This window comes from Catharus ustulatus, chromosome 5 (assembly GCF_009819885.2).
Source record: "Catharus ustulatus isolate bCatUst1 chromosome 5, bCatUst1.pri.v2, whole genome shotgun sequence".
Classification (NCBI taxonomy): Eukaryota; Metazoa; Chordata; class Aves; order Passeriformes; family Turdidae; genus Catharus; species Catharus ustulatus.
The window spans coordinates 28,893,252-28,916,307 of NC_046225.1; the positions used below are offsets into that span (position 1 = coordinate 28,893,252).

At 45.2% G+C, this 23,056-nt stretch overlaps 1 protein-coding gene across 6 annotated transcripts in view; it reads left to right on the top strand.

The window, feature by feature from the left end:
* FHIP1A (FHF complex subunit HOOK interacting protein 1A) overlaps positions 1–23,056 on the top strand; it is a 92,770-nt gene that overhangs the window by 41,619 nt on the left and 28,095 nt on the right. For 5 of the 6 annotated variants that reach the window (XM_033061029.2, XM_033061024.1, XM_033061025.2 and 2 more), the window contains exons 2-5: positions 8,642–8,874; positions 13,168–13,794; positions 14,975–15,133; positions 17,262–17,348. In XM_033061029.2, coding sequence (XP_032916920.1) covers positions 8,773–8,874; positions 13,168–13,794; positions 14,975–15,133; positions 17,262–17,348 — 975 coding nt within the window. In that variant the 5' untranslated portion in view covers positions 8,642–8,772. The remainder of the gene's footprint in view (positions 1–8,641; positions 8,875–13,167; positions 13,795–14,974; positions 15,134–17,261; positions 17,349–23,056) is intronic. The other variant, XM_033061028.1, reaches the window with a different exon arrangement.

A 23,056-nucleotide genomic window follows, 5' to 3' on the forward strand; every position in this document is an offset into this window, starting at 1 on the left:
GTGAGAGCTGCGAGCTGAACTGGGACCCGCGGGAGCTGCGGCCCTGCAGGGGGAGTTGGGAACCGCGACTGCTGGGCAGGGGAAACCAGGAACCGGTGCGGTCGCTGGCCGGGGAGAAGCAGGGGGAAGCGGCGTGGCCGTGGGGAAACGCCAAGAAGCGCCGTGGAAAAGCGCCGTGGGAAAGCGCCTAAAAGCGGCGAAAAAGTGCCGCGGGAAAGCACTGAGAAGCGGGGAGAAAGCACTGCGGAAAAGCACCGTGAGAAAACGTCGAAAAGCGGTGAGAAAGCGCCGCAGGAATGCGCCGCGAGAAAGCACTGAGAAACGGCGAGAAAGCGCCGCAGGAAAGTGCCGAAAAGCAGCAAGAAAGCGCCGCGGGAAAGTGCCGCGAGAAAGCGTCGAAAAGCGGTGAGAAAGTGCCACGAGAAAGCACCGAGAAAGCGCTGCTGAAAAGTGGCGAGAAAGTACCGTGGGAAAGCGCCGCGGGAAAGCGCCAAAAAGTGGCGAGAGAGTGCCGCGGGAAAGTGTCAAAAAGCGGCAAGAAAGCACCGCGAGAAAGTACCGAGAAGTGGCGAGAAAGCGCCGCGGGAAAGCACCGCGAGAAAGCGCCGAGAAGCAGCGAGAAAGTGCTGCGGGAAATCGCTGCGAGAAAGCACTGAAAAGCGGAGAGAAAGCGTTACAGGGAAGCACCGAAAACAGCGCCGCCGGCCCCGTAAGCAGCGCCGACCGCAACTGCCACCTGAACCCCATAAACGGTGCCGCTGGCCCTGTAAGCAGTGCCGGCCGCAGCAGCCCCAAAAGCAGCGCTGCAGTGGCCCCGTAAGCAGCGCTGGCTGCAGCCGCCGCCTCGGCCCCATAAACAGCGCCACTGGCCCCGAAAGCGGCGCCGCAGCGGCCCCGAAAGCAGTGCCAGCCGCCGCCGCCGCAGCCCGTAAACAGTGCCGCTGGCCCCGTAAGCGGTGCCGACCGCAGCCACCGCCTTGGCCCCATAAACAGTGCCGCTGGCCCCATAAGCAGCGCCGGCCGCGTCTGTCGCCTCGGCCCCGTTAACAGTGCAACTGGCCCCGTAAACAGCACCGGCTGTGTCCACCGCTGCGGCCCCGTAAACAGTGCCACTGGCCCCATAAGCAGCGCCGGCTGTGTCCGCCGCTGCGGCCCCGTAAACAGCGCCGCCAGCCCCGTAAGCGGCACCGCAGCGGCCCCAAAAGTGGCGCCGGCCACCGCCACCGCCTCGGCCCTGTAAACAGTGCCACCAGCCCTGTAAGCAGCGCCGCCGCGCCCCCGTAAGCAGCGCCAGCTGCCACCGTTCCAGCCCCGTAGACAACGTGGTCGGCCCCCACCACGGCCATGGCCCCGAGCCACTCCGAACCACCACCACCCCGAGCCCCGCCTCGGCAACCAGTGCCAGGGACGGGTGGGATTGCCAGGCCCCGTGCACGGGGAGTGTGCTTGGGACTGCATTTAAAGGCTACACCAATCTGTTAAAATGTTTCCAATTTGAGCACCTGCCAGTAAACTCCACGATCGCAGGACTCCATTACTAATTCGTTACTTTGTTGTGCGCGGCACGGATCTTCGCAGCAAAAAAAAGGTGTACCTTATAGTCCAGTGCGCCTTATCTGATCTACAAAGTTGCGAAATGTGCTGGCTCCTGGGGGATGCGCCTTATAGTCCGGTGCGCCTTATGGTCGTGAAATTACTGTAATATTAATTAGCAATCAGAACAGGGTAAATCTTGAAATTTGACATTAACAATTAACATGGAAACGGAACAAACTTGGGAACTTGTTCCTAACAACAGTCATTATTGAGGACTATATCAACTTATGGGGCACACTTTAAGGATTATAATAGTTTAAACAAAAAGCTCTCTTCATCTTTGAAAACAAGGATTTTTCTTCTTCCCTGGGGAGCAGCAGGGGTCTTCATCTTCTCACTATTTAAGCTTAGAGGATCACAACCATTTTAATATTTACTTACTCTAACACCAATGCCTCTGCTGATAACTACAGTTAAAATATTCAATCCACCCCATAATGTATCTTTATATGTTATAGGGAAACACGAGTCTTTTCTCCATACCATAAAATATAAGGGGAAATTTCAGTCCACAACTTTCCTCTTTCCCTCATCTGGGACTTTACTCTTCCTTTTGTCTCTACCTCTGTGTTTTCATGCTGTGTCTGTGTGTATCATCATCCTGGTTCTTTTCTGTCACTCTGGAAAGAGAGCGAAGTGTTTGCACTTTGCATTCACTGGGCAGTTGAAAGAGTTAATACCTTGGCCAGGAAGCGAATGGTCCTGTGATTTCTTCCAGGTGGCTGGCCGGAATGATTTACCATAAAGAGGCTTTCAAGGCCACGCTGGGGCTGGGGTAGGATTTTAAGGGCCCAGCCAGAAAGTGGCGATGAGTTTTCTGGTACTATAGCTGTTTTCTGGCATTTCTTGCTGCATTCAATTCCAGCTGTGGACTGGTGGTCTTCCCTCCACCCTGCCTAGCAGGCGAGGACTGGGGGAAGGCCTTGCAAGAACAGGGCCTAGGTGTCTTCCCCCAGACCTCATGGGTAATGGGGAGGGCCCAGCCACCCGGAGCCGCTCGGGGCTGGCAGCAGAGCAGGATTTTGCTGAGCTGCGAGTTCCCTGACTGAGCTGCTGAGCCGGGGAGGGGCTAGGATCTTAGCAACAGGCCTCCCTTTCCTCTTTCTATCAGGGACCTAGTTGAAAATGGGGCCTGGCAGGCTTCTCGAGCCCTGTGTTACAGCCTGCCCGACCTGGGCTGGCCCAAGCCACACAGAGGGGGCCTGGGCCACTGTTACTTTCTGAGAGGCCAGAAGGGAAAGAGAGCTTTCCTGCAGTTTTCCTGCAGTCTATACATGTCTGTTTCACAAAGATGCATAAACTTTCTCACTGGTATAGCAGTGTGTCAGTATTAAAAATCTGACACTGATTGGTCCTTGTCAGGTACCAGGGAGGCTGCCCAGGTCTCGGCAGGTAAAAAATTCAGGAAATCTTTACAAAGCACCACACTCTTGTATTAAGGGAGAAGCTGAGCTGAGTGGTTTGCCTCAGGCCCATGTAAAAGGGAAAAGAATTGGAGGAGAAAGTAAGGTCTTGTGACTTGAGCTCTTATAGGCAAGCTCACGATGATGATCATTGTGTGCCCTGCATGTTATTTAGAACAAGTCAGAGGAGACTGAACACATTTGCAGTAGTTATTCTAGCAAGTCCAGTCTTGATACTTTTCCCCAGCAAGTTGCTCGTATAGCATTGTCTTGGTCTAAAGAAACTTGTTCAATTCTTCTAGAAGCTTTCAAGCTTTGAAGGTTTCTCAATAAATGTTGGTAAGATTCACTGACTGAGAGTGAGCAGGAGTGATTCTGGTGTCTGAGGCAACAAAACTGAGTCATTCCACTTATAAGATGATTTGGTTCGGGTTTGCTTCCATGTGGTCTTTTATTTGGGAAAATTTATACTAGCATTCTAAGGTTGAATTTTTTAACGTTTGCGTCTCTTTCTAGAACAACATTAAAGCAGTATTTCAGATACATATGGTCTGTCATGACAGAATCTGTTTAAATGGTTGCTGGGGGTGCAGGGGGAATCTCTTTTTTTACCATAGCATGTTAAGCTGATATTTAAACCTCTTTGTAGTGTGCTGAGGGATTCTAGCAGTGTATTTTAATAGCAACAGCTACTGCCCTCACATGGGCACAAAGCCTGTTGACTACTTTTGGGGATAGATGGACTGTGCTGGTAGTCAACCTTCACAGTACTGTGCTGTATTTTCTGTGTTGATCTTAGTGATGGTCAAGTGGTAGGTAGATAACATTGTCACAGAGAAAACTCAGGGTTTTTTCCCTATTTAGAGAAAACCACGGATTTGTCTCTGAGTCCTAGAGAGTTAAGAGGCTGGAGGGGTATTGCCACAACCCCATCTGTACATATGGAATTCAGTGGTTTTCATTTTAAAGTGTTGGCAACTTTGAGGACTGATTCTTTCCAATTAGACTGATTGTTGTGGTATCCATAATTGCGGCTGTATGTGCCTTTGGTACTCACACTCCTGAAGAGAGGCTTTCATAGGATCATAGAATGGCGTGGGTTGGAAGGAACCTGAAAGATTATCCAGTTTCAGTCTTGCCACCATGGTCAGGGACACCTTTCACTGCACAGGACCCCATGTAATTTGGCTTGAATACTTCAGGGATTGGGCTTCCACAGCTTCTCTAGGTAACTGCCTCACTACTCTCTGAGTAAAGAACTTCCTGTCGCCTATTTTAAACCCCTCCTCTTGCAGTTCCAAAACATTTCCCATTGTCCTATCACTGTCTGTCCATGTAAAAAATTGCTCTCCCTTCTTTTTGTAAGCTCCCTTAAAGTACTAGAAAGTTCCCCTGAAGCCTTCTCCATGCTGAATAGCCCCAGCTCTCTCAGCCTGTCTTTGTAAGAGAGGTGCTCCAGCCTTTAGGTCATCTTTATGGCCCTCCTCTGGACCTGCCCTAAGAGGTCCATGTCTTTCTTGTGCTGAGGGCTGCAGACCTGGGTGCAGTATTCCAGGTGTGGTCAGGTCACAAGGTCAGGGTTTTCTTCTATCCTTTATTAATTTGTCATTAGTCATATATATTTGGTTTTGTGCTGACTTAGTAGTAACCCCATTTATTTTCAGTTAGTTTTTTTGACGCAGACACTTGGTTGTATGCAAATGCTTCATAAAGTCACTGGAGGGCTTTCTGAGGTGTTCTGTGACTTTCAGGACTGAGAGTAATGTCTTTCAGAGTAAAAGTCTGCTTGAGAGCAGCAGGGATGTCTGAACTGCCTGACAGTTCTGAAATAGCAGGGAAGGGCTCTATTATTGCAGTGGCTGTGACATCAATTACTGTGCAAGTATAATGTTATCTGTGGGGCAAGGTGAAGATGAAACAGAATGGAGATGACAGTCTATGTGGTGACAGTAGAAATGCTGTAAGTTTTGTTTTAGGAGAGGGGTAGCTGGTGAATGATGTAACAGTTTTGCATGTTTTAAGGTACTTTCAAAACTGATGCATCAAAACAAAAAAATGGTTTGACATATGCTTTCTACAATTCAGAGGTTGGAAAAATAATCATAATTTTTTAAATCCATAGTCAAAAACCACATCCTCAGGAATAAAGTTGGAGGTCTCACTTCCAGCATACTATGGTTACAGCTGACAGCTGTTTAAGGTCTGTGCATACAGGCAGACTTTCTTGTGCCTCTTTGAACTGGTTCTGTTTTCAACTTGGGAGCTCTCTGAGGACTGGTGTGTCAGATCTGACTCTGGGATACTGGAGCTTCTGCAGCTCTGACAGACTTACACAGAAGCGCAGAAGCGGAGGTGAGAAGCTGCAGGGTTCCTCAAGACACACACAGACACTCCCCACTTTCAGAACTGTGCAGGCAGGAATGAACAACCTGGTGATGGGTGGAAGCTGTGCTTCCCCACACCAGTGGAAGCCTCCAGAGGTGTTACAAAATCAGATGGGAGAGGCTATGGTTTGGATTTTGGTTATCTATGCCAAAAAGCATTCCTGCCAGGGCTGACATCCAACGCTTTTATTTACTAAGCTTTCAGTATTGGTCGTTCCAAATGTTAAAAAGTTTAAACAATAACTAGATTTTATTTTTACGTGAATCTGATACTTGTTTCATCTTTTAGTAGATACATTTGTGAGAGTCTGTGTTTTTCAGAGCACTCCTTTTATAAGATGAATAGCTTTGATTTGCAATTTGTAACATTATTTGCCTTCCTTTACTCTCCAGGGTGTGACAGTTGCATTCCTTCCTGGACTAGAAAGACGCTTGTATTCCTGTTTATGTTTTGTCAAAGGTTCAAAGACAAGACTGAAAAAAATTTTACAGAATTGCTATCAAAGTGTCAGATTACCTCAGGGTTTTTTTTGTTTTTTAAAATTCTTCCTCTGATTGTTTATCAGTTTCTTTTACTTACATGCTGGTAATGTGTCTGAGACAGCTGTTGTATAGACTGTATATGTTTCATTTTTGGCCAGTGCATTCAGATGTTTCATTATCCAGGAGAAGGCATTCACAGGAATGGGAGATGCTGTAATGATATTCAGTTTTCAGTTGCAGAAGACAAGGTAATGTAAGAGTGTAAAATATTTTCATAGTAGAGTAGTGTTAGTTAAGAGATCAGAGATGCAGAATTAATTTGCATTCTGCGTAATGAAAAGCTTAGCACTAATTACATGACACAAATAATCTTATTCCTAGGAAAGATGGAGGGACTTCAATGGAAAAACATCTGCCACCTGTATAAAATGCAATGTAACTAAATAGAAATGGAAAGATAAATGACATGTAGATTTTTCTTTGATCTGGCTTTTTAAGCACTAAACATCATAAAAATGCTGACACTCAATTTTGAATTTTCTTGTTTACTACCATGTGAATTAAAAGCAAAAAATTTAACTTACATATAGAAAGCTATGGTCTACCAAAGTCCACCCAATGTGCAAATCTGTACTAATACTTTAAAATAAGAATGTCACTAGCAGGGGCGAGGTTATTTTTCCATGGAACTTTGCTCATAGATGTGTTATTTTATTGAGGTTCTTGACTTCATTACAGGAATTAATATAACTGGAATCTTCAAGTTCTGCTTGTCTGCTTTGAGTTGGAATAGAAAGGGAGAGAGAGAGCAGTGTTTCTATGCAGTGTTCCTATGACATGAATACCTGGGGTTTTGTACATTGGGAATGGGGAGCTGGAGAGGTAGGATAGGATTTTGTAAGGAAGTGTTCTTTTTGCCATTCCCCCCCTTTACTTTTCCACCTCATTGTTCTTCAGTGTGCAGTGAAGTATAATGATTTGGGTGTCTCATCTTAAACACTAATGTTTATTCTGTGGTTTTGCCCAAATTTGTCTATTGCAAATCATAAAGAGAATTTTGCAAGGGGCTTTCTCTTTGTCCAACTAAGACATAATTTAGGACAAAGGAAGTTCACTAGCTTCTAAAGCTTTCTCTAAGCTAAACTGGAAATGTCTGATGGAAACAATACTGTTTCACAGAGTTCGGTTGTTTCTGTCTTTCTTCTAATTCTTTTGAAGAAGGAAAGAAAACTGACAAAAATACATTTATGTTTAGAAGTGTCAATCCACCAAGTATTACATTTTGCCACAAGGCCTACCTAATATAAGGTTATAGATCTACATAGGGCAAGATAAGAAAATAACCTTTCAGATTTTAGTTGCTCATTAAGTTGACTAAGTTTGAGGAGTACAGTAATTTCATGATTATAAGCTGCACCTGATTATAAACTGCACTTCCAGGTGTCGGCAACTTTTCGTTCTTTGTCCATATATAAGCCGCACCTGATTATAAGCCGCATGTTACAATACAGAGTATGATAAAAGGTAACTCTTCTATCACCATCTGTTGAGGGTGGGGGTAGTGATCCTCATCTCCATGGGAGATATTCTGCTAATGGGCCATCCATTGAAACCAGGCGGGGCATTATTCTTTATCTTTTTCACAACCCATCCTTCCTCCAGCAAGTCATTTTATGCTAATGGCCCATTCAGTCCTGCTGTGTGACTGATAAAATTACTTCATCCCATTGGAAGTTGCTCCAACCAAGGGGAAGAGCCCAACATTTCTTACCAAGATAAAAACAGAGGTTTTGGGACACTAAGGCAGTTTATGCCTCAAAAAAGTCTGTTTGTTGTTGGGTGCTTTTGGTTGGGCTTTTTTCACTATGGTTCCAAACTGAAATAAATTGAATGCCTAGTTGCAAAAAGAAGAATAAAAGTGTAAACTTTATAAAAAAGAAGGGAGGGGAGCTGTGTGACTTAGATATTGGTGCATGGGGGAATAATATATTCTCTTAAGCCTCTCAAATATCTCCAAGATATCAATCTTTGTTTCATTTTAATTTGCCCCTGCAGGTGCGCAACTACTTTGATACTCAGTTATCTAGAATATTAAATAATGGATGAAAAGAATGTTTCAATGTTTGATTCTATTCTTATAGTCCTTTAATATGACATCTCATTTTATTTGACTTTGGATACATGAAGCTTTTATCTTTTATGTTGTTTGGTTTCATTTGGTTTGGTTTACTGTGGTATTAATATAGATGCATCCTTCTACGTGAATATGGTGCTCTACAGATGTTTTCAACTGTTTATGGTATGGTTTCTGGCAGAACACTTCTAAGAATTTGCAATTATATCTATTACAGGAAGATTTTTTTTAAAATAGTGAAATAACCTCTACTTTTTTTTAACCTGTTCGGTCTATGCAACATTAGTTACTAAGCTACTCTGAAAACACATGGTCAGGTGGCAAAAGCATTATAACAAGAAACAATGCAGTGATATGCATAAAATGTTTATTTCATAAGCTTCTGTTGGACTTGTTATTTTAGTAGCACCTTATTTCGGTCACTGATCTCAAATGTTTGAGAATTATAACCTATTATCTAAGCTATTATTGTGAGTCTTAGATGATCCCATATAACATGCTTTGAAAAATTCTGTCCTCAAACTGAATTAAAAGAAAAAAAGTTTGTGTTCTCTCTAAGTATGTTCTTCTCTGTTACACACTATAATTTGATGTGCCTGATATATGTGTGTTTCTTTTTGGTTTTGTTTTCTTTTTAACAGATTTCTGTGGGTACCAAAGCTCAGGACACAGTATCAGTCTTATCCTTGTGCTTGAACATCTGTAGCTCACTGGAGGATTTAAAAAATAAATTCAATATGACCTAGTTGGCTTGACCTGTGGAAATTTTATAATGTCTTCTGGAACAAGTATCAACAGAAATAGGCAGGCTCCCAGCCTGCAGGGTGTTGACCCAGAAACATGCATGATAGTGTTCAGAACACACTGGGCACAGGTAATGTTAATTAGTTTTATTGATTGAAGTAAGCTGCATTAATACAAATTTGTTTCATTCTTCTTTTGGGATAATTCTGAATTATGCAGGAGCAAATGTCTTTCCTGCAGAATGTAGAGGATGACACTGAACTACAGTAATTTCACGAATACAAGCCGCACCAATTTGACCAAAATTTTGGTGGAAACCCGGAAGTGCGGCTAATATTCCGGGGCGGCTAATACATTAACAAAATTCTAAAAGCTACCAACACGGAAGTGAGAGCCCGCGGCAGCCCCAAGCCAAGCTGGAGCCCGGCCGGCCCCGGCAGAGGTGGGAAAGCCTGGCAGAGGCGGGGCCAGCAGTGTGGGGGGCGGGCGGCAGAGCCTGAGCCAGCAGGTCGGGGCAGGGGGGCGGCAGAGCCGGGTCAGTAGGGCGGGGGAGCCTGGGAGAACTGGGGCTAGCAGTGCAGGGGAGTATGGCAGAAGCAGGAAGGCCGGCGGGTGGGGCTGCCTGGCAGCGGGGGAAGCCCAGCAGAATCAGGGCCAGCAGCGTGGGGGAGCCCGGCGGTGCGGGGGCCTGCAGTGCCGGCCAGGGCGAGGAAACGCGGCGGCGGTGCAGACGGGAGGGGGCGGCCGGCGAGCCCGGCGGCGGCAGCCCGCCGGCAGGGTTAGGGAACGCGGCGCGGCGCGGCCGGCGAGCCGGGCGGCGGCGGGCAGGGCTAGGGAACGTGGCGCGGCCGGCGAGCCGGGCGGCGGCAGCCCGCCGGCAGGGCTAGGGAAAGCGGCGCGGCGCGGCCGGCGAGCCGGGCGGCTGCAGCCCGCCGGCAGGGCTAGGGAACGCGGCGCGGCCGGCGAGCCGGGCGGCGGCGGCGGCAGCCCGCCGGCAGGGCTAGGGAACGCGGCAGCGGGGCGGTGCTGACGGGAGAGGGGGGCCAGCGAGCCCGGCGGCGGCGGCAGTGGCTGGCCCGCCGGCAGGGCGAGTACGTAAACAACGCAGCGGCGAGGCGGCCGGCATGCCTGCCAGCGGCGGCAGTGGCTGGCCCGCCGACAGGGCGAGTACGTAAACAACGCAGTGGCGAGGCGGCCGGCATGCCTGCCAGCGGCGCCAGTGGCTGGCCCGCCGGCAGGGCGAGTACGTAAACAATGCAGCGGCGAGGCGGCCGGCATGCCTGCCAGCGGCGGCAGTGGCTGGCCCGCCGGCAGGGCGAGTACGTAAACAACGCAGCGGCGAGGCGGCCGGCATGCCTACCAGCGGCGGCAGTGGCTGGCCCGCCGGCAGGGCGAGTACGTAAACAACGCAGCGGCGAGGCGACCGGCATGCCTGCCAGCGGCGGCAGTGGCTGGCCCGCCGGCAGGGCGAGTACGTAAACAACGCAGCGGCGAGGCGGCCGGCATGCCTGCCAGCGGCGGCAGTGGCTGGCCCGCCGGCAGGGCGAGTACGTAAACAACGCAGCGGCGAGGCGACCGGCATGCCTGCCAGCGGCGGCAGTGGCTGGCCCGCCGGCAGGGCGAGTACGTAAACAACGCAGCGGCGAGGCGACCGGCATGCCTGCCAGTGGCGGCAGTGGCTGGCCCGCCGGCAGGGCAAGTACGTAAACAACGCAGCGGCGAGGCGGCCGGCATGCCTGCCAGCGGCGGCAGTGGCTGGCCTGCCGGCAGGGCGAGTACGTAAACAACGCAGCGGCAAGGCGGCCGGCATGCCTACCAGCGGCGGCAGTGGCTGGCCCGCCGGCAGGGCGAGTACGTAAACAGCGCAGCGGCGAGGCGGCCGGCATGCCTGCCAGCGGCGGCAGTGGCTGGCCCGCCGGCAGGGCGAGTACGTAAACAACGCAGCGGCGAGGCGGCCGGCATGCCTGCCAGCGGCGGCAGTGGCTGGCCCGCCGGCAGGGCGAGTACGTAAACAACGCAGCGGCGAGGCGGCCGGCATGCCTGCCAGCGGCGGCAGTGGCTGGCCCGCCGGCAGGGCGAGTACGTAAACAACGCAGCGGCGAGGCGGCCGGCATGCCTGCCAGCGGCGGCAGTGGCTGGCCCGCCGGCAGGGCGAGTACGTAAACAACGCAGCGGCAAGGCGGCCGGCATGCCTACCAGCGGCGGCAGTGGCTGGCCCGCCGGCAGGGCGAGTACGTAAACAGCGCAGCGGCGAGGCGGCCGGCATGCCTGCCAGCGGCGGCAGTGGCTGGCCTGCCGGCAGGGCGAGTACGTAAACAACGCAGCGGCGAGGCGGCCGGCATGCCTGCCAGCGGCGGCAGTGGCTGGCCCGCCGGCAGGGCGAGTACGTAAACAACGCAGCGGCGAGGCGGCCGGCATGCCTGCCAGCGGCGGCAGTGGCTGGCCCGCCGGCAGGGCGAGTACGTAAACAACGCAGCGGCGAGGCGGCCGGCATGCCTGCCAGCGGCGGCAGTGGCTGGCCCGCCGGCAGGGCGAGTACGTAAACAACGCAGCGGCGAGGCGACCGGCATGCCTGCCAGCGGCGGCAGTGGCTGGTCCGCCGGCAGGGCGAGTACGTAAACAACGCAGCGACGAGGCGGCCGGCATGCCTGCCAGCGGCGGCAGTGGCTGGTCCGCCGGCAGGGCGAGTACGTAAACAACGGAGCGGCGAGGCGGCCGGCATGCCTGCCAGCGGCGGCAGTGGCTGGCCCGCCGACAGGGCGAGTACGTAAACAACGCAGCGGCGAGGCGGCCGGCATGCCTGCCAGCGGCGGCAGTGGCTGGCCCGCCGGCAGGACGAGTACGTAAACGCAGCGGCGAGGTGGTGCTGACGGGAGAGGGGGGCCAGTGAGCCCGGCGGCGGCTGCAGCACCACCCGGCCGGCCCCGTCAGCAACCATGAGCGGGCCGAGCCTTCCTGGCCCCGCCCCGAGCCAGTAAAGCCCTCTATGCCGCGATCCTGTTACTAATTGGCCAATTTGTGAAAGCTGCGCACGGATTCTCGCGACGAACGAAAGTGCGGCTAATATTCGGGGTGCGGCTTATCTATTGACAAAGACAGCAACATTGTTGAGGCACCGGAAGTGCGGCTTATAATCCGTGCGGCTTGTATTCGTGAAACTACTGTATTTTTAAATTGCAAAGGTAATTTAATTGACCTACCATGGTATGGTTAGCCTTTACTAATTACACTTGGAATTATGGATTTGCATCTAAATGGGAAGTAGTAGGACCTGGTAGTATCTTGTTGAAGGCCTAGATCTTCTTACTGGCTTTCCTATTGATTCATTGTGACTTGCACCCTGTTGCAGACTTCTGCGCTTCTTTCCCGTGTGTGGGGTAAGTATTGCCTATATTTTTTAAAGTAAATTAGATGCACAGTGCAAAGCTGTATGCACTCTTATTTATTATGGATAGATGTAGATTATACACTTCAGCATATTCTAAAAATTGTTTACATGTCATCAGGATTGTAATTGCTTTTAAGCAAAGATGTTTTACTGTGAGCACCATAATATAAGGGGCTTTTTGCTGCAGTAATATGAATAACCTAAAAATTTAGATAAAATTGATTTCTGTGCTGCTGTTCTTGTTGTTCTTTGACTCTCTCAAGAAACCAACCAGACAAATGGTGGTGTGTTTGAGATATTTTTAGAGACAGCTGAACCATTGTTCAAGAGTTACCTTTACTCGCCTAACTAGTGATGTGTTAGGGAAGCCAATGTTCCTTTATGGTTTTGTGGCAATTATTCTCCACAAAAAGGCTAAAGACAATGGCGGTTTTTTTTGCAGAAAATGAGCTTTATTGTTTGCATGCATAACAGAACATAATTCAGGGTTAGAAGTGCTGGTATGACTATTATTTCTGTATTGAAAGTTGCAAGAGTATGTAGGCATCAGTGGCCATTTGGTATCATATATAAGGTGTCAAGCAAGGAATAGCACTGTGGGCTGCTACTACTCTTATTACTGCAAATCAGCCCATGATATTGATATTCCTGAGCACAGTTACTCCAGCTGGAGAACAGGCCTTTTGATTTCAGTCCTCTGTGACAGTCTTGTTTCAAACATCATGGAAACTCAAATTCTAACACCATGGAAACCTAGTTTATCCTTATTTATGAGACCCCTGGTTTTCAGGAGTAGGGTAAATGACAAATTTATTAAAAAAGGTGAACAACAGCCATATATTTTTGCCTTGTAAGCACCAAATGTAAAATTTCAGGTTTTGTCTGTCAAGCTTCCTAAATTTGAAAACATAAAAAAATCTTCATGCTTTTTGTGTTAAAGAATTTTGATGAATATTTTTCCTTGTAGTGATAGGTGCATGCTTTTTATGATGCATTCAAGGGCATTAAAACTGATACATCTTTATTTCTCTTTAGGTTCTGAAAATCTTAGAGAAGCATGATCCTTTGAAAAATACTCAGGCAAAATATGGGGCAGTTTCACCTGATGAGGCCAGCACTGTGCAGAATTATGTGGAGCACATGCTTTTCTTATTAATTGAGGAACAAGCAAAAGATGCCTCGATGGGGGCTATTCTGGAGTTTGTGGTCTCAGAAAACATCATGGAGAAGCTTTTCCTTTGGAGCCTATGGCGAGAGTTCACTGATGAGACAAAAATTGAGCAACTCAAAATGTATGAAATGCTCGTAACCCAGTCTCATCAGCCTTTGCTGCATCACAAGCCTATTTTGAAACCTTTGATGATGTTGCTGAGTTCCTGCTCAGGAACAACCACTCCAACAGTGGAAACAGAATTGGTTGTCCTCTTGAGCCAGCTCTGCTCTATAATAGCCAAAGATCCCTCCATTTTAGAACTGTTTTTCCACACTAGTGAGGACCAAGGAGCTGCCAATTTCCTCATTTTTTCCCTGCTGATCCCCTTCATCCATCGAGAAGGAAGAGTAGGCCAACAGGCCCGGGATGCACTGCTTTTCATAATGTCTCTGTCTGCAGAAAACAACCTTGTTGCAAACCACATAGCAGAAAACACCTATTTTTGCCCAGTAAGTTGTTCTTATTTTTCTGAGTTCTTCTACTGTGAGAAAGAAAAAAAACCCAAATAGATTCTGGTTGTAGAAGAATGGGATTTTACAAAAAAAGCTTTGCTCAATAGCTTTAGTTTCTCAATCTTTTAATGTATGTCCAGCTTTGTCATTCATCTCTCTGTATATAAAACTGTGTATATTCACTGTAATAAAGCAGTCAATTTCCACAGTATTCTCCCCTCCCCTTTAATATTTGACTTACTTACCTATACCAAAATTAATCCATCTTCAAAATTATGTGAATTAGGAATAACAAGTATTCAGAAAGACAGCCTTTGTCTTTTATGGATTTTACCTTGTATGGATTAACAATTACAATTGCATGTGCTTGTGTGTGATCAAAACTTGATCACCTTCTGTGAACCCTTGGTCTTTGATCTGGACATTTTAAACTGTTTTCCAGTGTTTTCTAGTAGATAAGATCTGTGTTTCATCTGAGCTTTAACAGTCTAGCCCTGTAAATGCCAAGTAGTCTTTTGTAAGAGGAAATGTTCTTAGAAGAGTCCGTTGAAGGAAAATTAAAAAGATTTCCATCAGGCCTATTAATAATTTTCCCATTAAAATGAGAATCATCTTTAAAAATTATCGTAAAGTTGTATGAAATCATCTCAGAAGGATTAGAGTCCTAAGTAATATTTAGAAAGTTTCTGGCTTCAAATAACTTTAATAATTAAAAACTGCATCTGAAAGTACCATACTCTAGATACCTTCTGCAAAATTTAAAAACCTTTTTGGAAATACGCTTTCTAAATTGTAACTAAAAATGCTCTCTTGTTCTTTGGTGATATATTCTACATAAATCTACATAAATCACCTGTAAAGCTTAATGTTACTGAAAAACTTGCTTAAATAATAACTATATTATAATTTAGGATTAAAAAAAACCCAAGATAACCTGATTTTCTCTATCACTTTCTCCTAAATACCAGATCTTGAAAGAAGCATCTTATATGGAAGGCTCTTTAAAGTATTTGTTTTTCTGCCAAAAACAAATTTCCTTTTTTGAAAGGAAATTAAATTAATCTCAACACTCGCTTATGTTACTAAAACTAATAGGAGAAACCATTTGTGGTACTACCATTCAAGCAGTGGACAATTGGGAAATTAACTTATTTCCTTTTCTGTTTCTGAAATGCAGGTGCTAGCAACAGGACTAAGTGGTCTCTATTCGTCTTTGCCTACAAAGCTGGAAGAAAAAGGAGAAGAATGGCACTGTCTGATGAAAGATGACTGGCTTTTGTCACCAGCCCTTGTACAATTCATGAATTCCCTTGAATTTTGCAATGCTGTGATACAGGTAACTGAACGGGGTTAGCTTGTTCTTTAGAAGTAGTACCAAGTTATACCTCCTGCAGAAGTTTATGAGTTATAGAGTTTATTTATTTTTGTTAAGGTCAGGAACTATTAAAGTTGGACTAAAACAAGCTGCTTAAAAAATTAATGCCTTGTGCTGTCTGTCCTGGTTATAAGGATGAACTAATATATATTTGTGGTTTTCAGGTGCCAAATGTTTCAAATAAAAGCTTGATATTACTTTATGTAATTGAAACCATTTTCTGATAAAAGAAAAAAACAAATATTAATTGCATTTTAGTACCACTGTTAATCCTGGAAGTAAATTGAATGCCTTTACATGTGGGAAAATGTAGGGTTTATATCTGTATTTGTTTAAGGTCTCATAACGGCGTACAAAAGAAAATAGTGAAAATAATCTGTTTTGCCTGTTGGTGAGTGCAACATAAAGCCTTCCAAGCAGAATTAATTAGGTCTCCTCCTAGAAGTATAACTTCATTTTAAGATTGGCCTGTTTTGAATCTATTCTGTTCTTCCAGGCTTCTTTTTCAGTGCTTTGCTCCCTTACTATTTTTTTCCAGTTTAAATGTAAAATGAAATTCTTGTCTTTATATATTGTTTTTAAGGTTTTGAATACTCAGTAGAACCCAAATCCAGTATTTCATTAAAATAGGGTATAAATTCTACGTAAACTGGATTTGTGTTATTTGAAGAAATGTGCTGGATAGGATTGAAAATTTAGTCATATTTACTCTTAAATAAAGTATATGTTTCAGTGCAATGTGTGCAAAGTACAGTAAAGGAACTGATTAACTATTAAAGCCTTAAACCAGCAAAAATAATAGTGTCCTTATTCAAATGCACTATACAAGATTTCTAGAATGCATGTTTGAACATGAAGAGGAGACAGTATTAATTTTGATATCTAACCAGAGTTATTCTACAGATCTACATTTGCAGGAGATCATAACTGATACCTTTATTGTAAAAAAATTATATGAAGGGCACTACAGAAAAATTTAAAAATTAATTGTTTTAAAAACACTGTTCAAGTAGATGCAAAATGGTAAAGGATATCTGCTGACATGCAGAAAGAACAGTTTCTGATTGCTGCTTGACTGTGTCTGTATAGTCTTCAACTGACTTGAAAGCAAAATTACTGTAGGAATTTTTGCTTTGCACGTGGACTGGTCTGTACTCACCCAAAAACTTTGTCCAGAGATTAAAAAGGAACAGGGTAGTCAAGACCTCTTGCCATTTACTACTTTTTCCCTGGACCACAGCATAGGAAGGGCCGCTCTTCTTCTTGCCAAATTAAGAGTTCCAAGTTAAAGGAAGTCTGGTAAGAATTGCAGGTTGGAGAATCTATTGGAGGCCCCATATAGGCTGTGGCATTCCATTCTTTGTGAATTTCAAACATAATCTATTGGCTTTGAAAGCTTCTGAATGGAATTTTATTCTGCTTTTACATACATGAATTGATGTGTTTTCATTGCAAAGGCAAAATGAATGTTTAATTACAAAAGTAGATTTTTGGCTTCTAATAATATTTTGGGGGGTTTTGGTTGTTTGATGTTTTAAAACTCTTAACCATTCTATTGAATGAATTCTACTGGGTTATTTGTAATTTCTGTTTGTTTTACAGTGGCTGGGAGAAGGGCATGTGAACAGTGTATTCTTACCCCATAGCTAGAGACTACTTTGGTTTACCTACTGTTCAACTCTAGGAAAGCAGCTGTTCTGCTTTTCTTTATTGTAGAAGGACAAGTTAAAAACAGCAAATCCATCTTCAAGTGACCCCAACAATGTTGCAGGAGCTAAATTTAGAATTTCAGACCTTGCTTTGATACATGTCTATATACACTTTTCTGTCCATCCATCCTTGTCAGCATGCAAGAAGATGGCAAAACCATATCTCTAAGTTTGGCAGACTTACTGTAAAGCTGGTATGTGTATTTCTTTGTAGAAGAAATAGTTGTTAAGAACCCAAATCATATCATGTGCTGGTGAGAAGGACTAACAAATGTCTTATTAAAGGGAAAGGGTTTTGGTAGTGAATAATAGCATTCTGTGTCCTGTCTTTTAAATATCACTAGAACTGTTTTGTGTCTTTCTCTCCCCCACCCTCTTAGGTGGCACATCCCTTGATACGCAACCAGCTTGTGAATTACATTTACAATGGATTTTTGGTGCCAGTAATGGCTCCTGCACTCCATAAGGTCAGTTACATCTGCAAGCATGGCACAAAAAAATAACAGGAAGAAGTTATGGAAGATCTCTGTGTAAAGATACTATCAGATATATTGTTGGTAGTGTCTTCCATGCAATTCAATACGTTTCTAGACTAACTTTCCATCTTTTCGTTCCATATACTTTCTTAAGCAATATATAGGTACTTCTGAAAATGTTTAAAATTAAGTTTAATGAGGAACCAAAATGTGTGTTTTGTTCTAGACTCCTATCATCAAAAAAGCAGTGACATTTCAGACATTTCATCATGGCAGACATATTTCCATGAACAATTTTGAATTTTTTTTCATTTTCTTTTTTTTCTAAATGAATTTTTTTTCCATGTGGGAAGATGCCCACAAGGAAAATGTTTAGTCAAGAAATATTATGCTAGTCTTAGCAAAGATGCTATAATTTTGTAGTTTCTTATCATATTGGGTAGAGTTATTTTCCAAAAGTAGAGTTTGCGATCAGTTTTCTAAAGTAGTAGAGTGCAATTTAAGTTACAGTAATTTCACGATTATAAGCCGCACTGAGTATAAGCCGCACTTCCGGGTGCCCGCAACTTTTCATTCTTTGTCCATATGTAAGCCACACCTGATTATAAGCCACACATTACAATACAGAGTGTGATAAAAGGTATCTATTCTATCACCATCTGTTGAGGGTGGGGGCAGTGATCCTTATCTCAACGGCACACATTCTGCCAATGGGCCATCCATTGAAACCAGGTTATCTTTTCACAACCCATCCTTCCCCCAGGAGTAATTTTCTGCTAATGGCCCATTGAGTCCCACTGTGTGACTGATAAAATCACTTCATCCCATTGGAAGTTGCTCCAGCCAAGGGGAAGAGCCCAACATTTCTTACCAAGATAAAAACAGAGGTTTTGGGACACTAAGGGAGCCCCTTTCTCCACTGTACTCCAGAGGAAAACTGGATTTCTCCACATCACCCCCGGACCTCCGGAGGGAAACTGCACCTTCTACAGGAGCACTGCTTCAACTAAACCACATCTGTCACTGCAAGGGGACTGCAACCACCATTTAATGGGACTACCACCAATACCCTGCTTGATGGGGTGTCAGGTTGTACTCTGACTTTGTCAGGGTTTGGAGATTTTTCCTTTGTAGTACTGTATTTCTATTTAATTTCCCTAGTAAAGAACTGTTATTCGTAATTCCCGTATTTTTGCCTGAAAACCCCTTAATTTCAAAATTATAATAATTTGGAGGGAGGGGGTTTACATTTTCCATTTCAAAGAGAAGCTCCCACCTTTCTCAGCAGACACCTGTCCTCCAAACTAAAACAGCAACTTTTTGTTCTTTGTCCGTATGTAAGCTGCACCCGATTATAAGCCGCACTTCCGGGTTCGGACCAAAATTTTAGTCAAAATGATGCGGCTTATAATCATGAAATTACTGTACTTTGAAGAAAAAGAAAATCCATTTTTTCTTTGAATTTTAGAGTTTATCCTTTGCAAAATACATCACCAATGTTAGGGAAGTATGTATTGACAGTAATTTCACGAGAATAAGCCGCACCCTTTTGACTAAAATTTTGGTCCCAACCCAGAAGTATGGTTTATACTCAGGAGCGGCCAATATATGGACGAAGTTGTGAATTTTGCCAACCCATAAGTGCGAACCGCGAGAGCTGCAGAGTCCCAGCAGCCATGGAGCCCCACTGACCCTGCCATCCCTCACACCACCCACCGCATCCCAACCTGCACCTGTGGCTGTGTCGTACTGCGGGCACGCCGAGGCCCCGTGGCCCTACCTGCTGCAGCTCCACCAGGCTCACAGCCCCCAGCACGGCGCCGCTCTCGCCCCACACACACGGTGCGGCCGCAGACACCGGCGGGCCCAGGCTCCGCACTCCTGCCTGCTGCCGCGCAGTGCCCAGGGCAGGGGCCAGGCAGTGACACCTCCGCCCACAGGGCCCTTCCGGGTGGCTCCACCGGGCTCGCGGCCCCCGACACCGGCAGGCCTGGGCTCCACGCTCCTGGCTGCTGCTGCGCAGCACCGGGGGCAGGGCACCAGCCCAGGTGGCGATCAGCGGGGCCCACCTGGCACCAGGCCACCCCAGCACCGGGGCGGGCCGACGCAGCGCTCGAGGGGGCTCTACCACTCACCAGGAAGCTTTCCCGCCTACAGACCCTGCCGCCTCTGACAGCCCGGGGCAGCAGGTCCCCAGCCTGCCTGACTCTGCTGCCCTCGTTCCCCTGGGCTGTGCCCTCCCCTCAGCTGGGCGAGAGCGGAGCTGGCAGGTTCAAAAAAAGTGAGTGATTTTTCTCTGTATTTTTTTTTTTTTTAGTTTTTAGGCTGCGTTTAAAGGCTACCCCGATCTGTGAAAAATGTTTTCAAATTGAGCACCTGCCAGTAAACCCCGTGATCGCGCGATTTTTACTAATTCATTACTTTGTTGCGCGAGCATCTTTGCTGCGTACGAAAGTGGGGCTTGTAATCTGGTGCGGTTTATATATGGCCAAAGAATGAAAAGTTGACAGCACCCAGAAGTGCGGCTTATAATCAGGTGTGACTTGTACTCGTGAAGTTTTTTTTTGTTAGGCTACAAAAAGCTGAATTTCCAACTATTGCAGAATATGTCAATTATGTCAATTCCCCATCCCTGAAGGTGTTCAAGGCCAGGTTGGATGGGACTTTGAGCGACCTGGTGTAGTGGAATGTGTCTCTGCCATTGGCAGGTGAGTTGGGACTAGATGATCTGTAAGCTCCCTTACAATCCAGGTCATCATATGATTCTGTGATTTTATGAATTAAAAGTTTTTCACCCTGTAAAATAAGAAAGTGTAGGAACAGCTGAGAGTAAGAATTCACAAAAAGCTTTCAGAAGCAAACTAAAAAATTATTTTTATAAGGTCTCCTAAGTCTTACAAAGCCAACTAAACACAAAGCACTGCGGCTGGGAAACATCATACCCCGCTTTCTTGTTCACAACTTGTTTTGGTAACATACACAGTTCTTCATGGTAAATGGTCACCAAGAAAGTCATAAGCAATATAGAGTCTTTTTCAATCATTTGGCAGTCCTCAAACACTTGGGAATTGGGTGAGGATTGAAGTAAAATTTGACTGTGATCAAGGCTGTAGTCTGTCCTGAGGTAGTTCACCTCCTTAGCTGGCAATAATTTTTTCTATTTCTGTATCTGGACTTAATCTCTTACCAAGACTGGGAATTAGAAGTGAAAAGCCTAACCAGTTTTAGGTCAAGGTTATGGATAATGAGGGAGATATCAGAATGGATTCTAGTCTTAGTGAGTACTATTTTATTTCTGAAGTATTCAAGATTAATCTTAGATTGTTTTGAATACTACCATGCCTCTAAAAGCCATTCTTATCAGTCAGTAAACGTCCTGACCTCCTATTGGGTTCATTACTGCCCTGTTGATGTTAAATAATTTAAAGATGGCTGTTGTGATTACTTTTTTGCTTCGATGAAAATTCTGTTTATATACTCTGAAAGTGGGTGAAATCATATTTCTCTTGAAAACAGGAATATTGGCTGCCAGCATTGGTGACTCAAAGCCTAGATCTTTCTCGAACCCTGATACTCTGTTTGGTGTCTTGTTCTTCCGATAATAAACCTTTCCTTTATTAGCATTAAAAATTGACTTCTTCCTCGCTAAAAGTTAACTTATTGTGTATAAACTTCAAATTACCTTAATTGAGAAGATTAATTGCACCATCTAGTGGATCTGATACAAGACTTTCACATCTATGAGACAAAAACTCCATAGCAAAAGGAACTGAGGCGTATTTGACCTATTCAGTCTTTCTGTCTTGTGCTCCATGTTAATAACAGAAAATAAATATTTTGCCTTCTTGCTTTTGGGACACATGTCTATGCACTATGATAATTATGCTGCAACAACACTTTCATACATTAAAATAGTTTCCAGTTGCCATTGAAAACATTCATGCTAAGGGGAAGAGTGGACTTTGAAAACTATATCTCTCACTTGGGGACTTCATGTTGTAATTAAGCTTGAGGTTAAAAAAAATTGGAAAGGGCCAAAATGAGAGGCCAAATATATCATGACAGTTTTTAAAACAGAAGTTCTTTCATTTATCACAATATTACAGTAATTTCAAGACTATAAGGCGCACTGGATTATAAGGCACACTTCTGAGTGTCGGCAAATTTCTGAACTTTGTCCATATATAAGGCGCACCGGATTATAAGGCACACTTTAATTTTTTTTGCAGCGAGGATCCATGCGCAACAAAGTAACAAATTAGTAACAGAATTGTGCAGTCACAGGGTTTACTGGCAGGTGCTCAATTTGCAAACATTTTTCACAGATTGGCGTAGTCTTTAAATGCAACCCCAGGCACCCTCCCTGTGCCACGGGCCCCAGCACTTCTGCCCACCCCTGGCGCCAGCTGGCACGGCTCTCACAGCTGGCTCAGCTCGCATCACGGATTGGGGCTCCCGCGGCGTGGCCGCACCTCACAGCTCAGGGCTCCTGCAGCACTGCCGTGGTGCAGCTGCGGCTCATGGCTCACACTTCCAGGTTGACAATTTTCCGAACTTTGTCCATATATAAGGCACACCGGCTTATAAGGTTTCCAACAAAATTGTAGTCAAAAGGGTGCACCTTATAGTCATGAAATTACTGTAAATGGATTTTGATTGTTTTTCTTTCAAGCTCACTGAAGTTGGTTTGATGTCATAAAGTCTACTTGTGGCTGAAAATTTTAGTTTTAATTCAATCATTCAGTTTGGATTGTTGTGACTCATTCTGACTTGAGTTCAATTTCGGTGTAAAATGGAGCATGGTATTTATACCTGCTTCAGAAGACAGATCAGTGCAAGGTTAGAGCAACAAGAAGAGATGATGATAATTACTGGTACATCTTCCTAAGGTGTTTCTATTAATCTTATTTCTAGAATTTAACTGGTGCAGAACAACTGCTTCTGATAATTCTTGGTGATGGAAGGAAGGAAAGAATTCTAGACCTCGTGTGCCATACTGGTCTTAACATCTCACATCCAATCTGGCACTCATGGTTCAATCTTAGTGTAAAAATTGGAAGGGAGATGAGGTTCTGGCTCTGCTTTTGAATGACTTGGGCAGGCAGACTACTACAAACCTGATATTTCTGTACTACATTCTAATTTTTCTGCAAGAAGTATGTTCTGTGGAAAAAATTGCTCTACAGCAGACTAGCATTAATTGGATTTGAAAAAACAGTTCCAGTCAAGAAGGGGATTGGACAAGGTATCTCCAGAGATTTCTTTCAACCCTAGATATTCTGTGATTGAGTACTGTGATGTCTTTAATGTATTTTGTCACCAGGTCCCCATCCCCATGCAGCAGTGAGCAGGCATTTTTCATGATATTTCTTTTGCTGTTGAAGCTCTTCTTCAGGTCCAGTTGGGCTCTAGCTTTCCTCATCCTTTCTTTGCATAGTCAGGCACTTTTTCTATATTCCTCTTGGGTCACCTTTCCATGCTTCTGTCTCTTCATGTTTCAGAATTTTTAGGAGCTCTTAATTCATCCATACAAACCTCTTACCTCCTTTCCTCAATTTCTTTTTCTTCTTCCAACTTACAATATCTGACTATCAAATGAGACTTTCAGCAAAAGTAGCATAAAAATTTCATTTAAAATTGTTTAGAGTTTCAATATGTGGTTCAAAAAAAATAGGCTTATGTGTGATCGTAAAATGTTT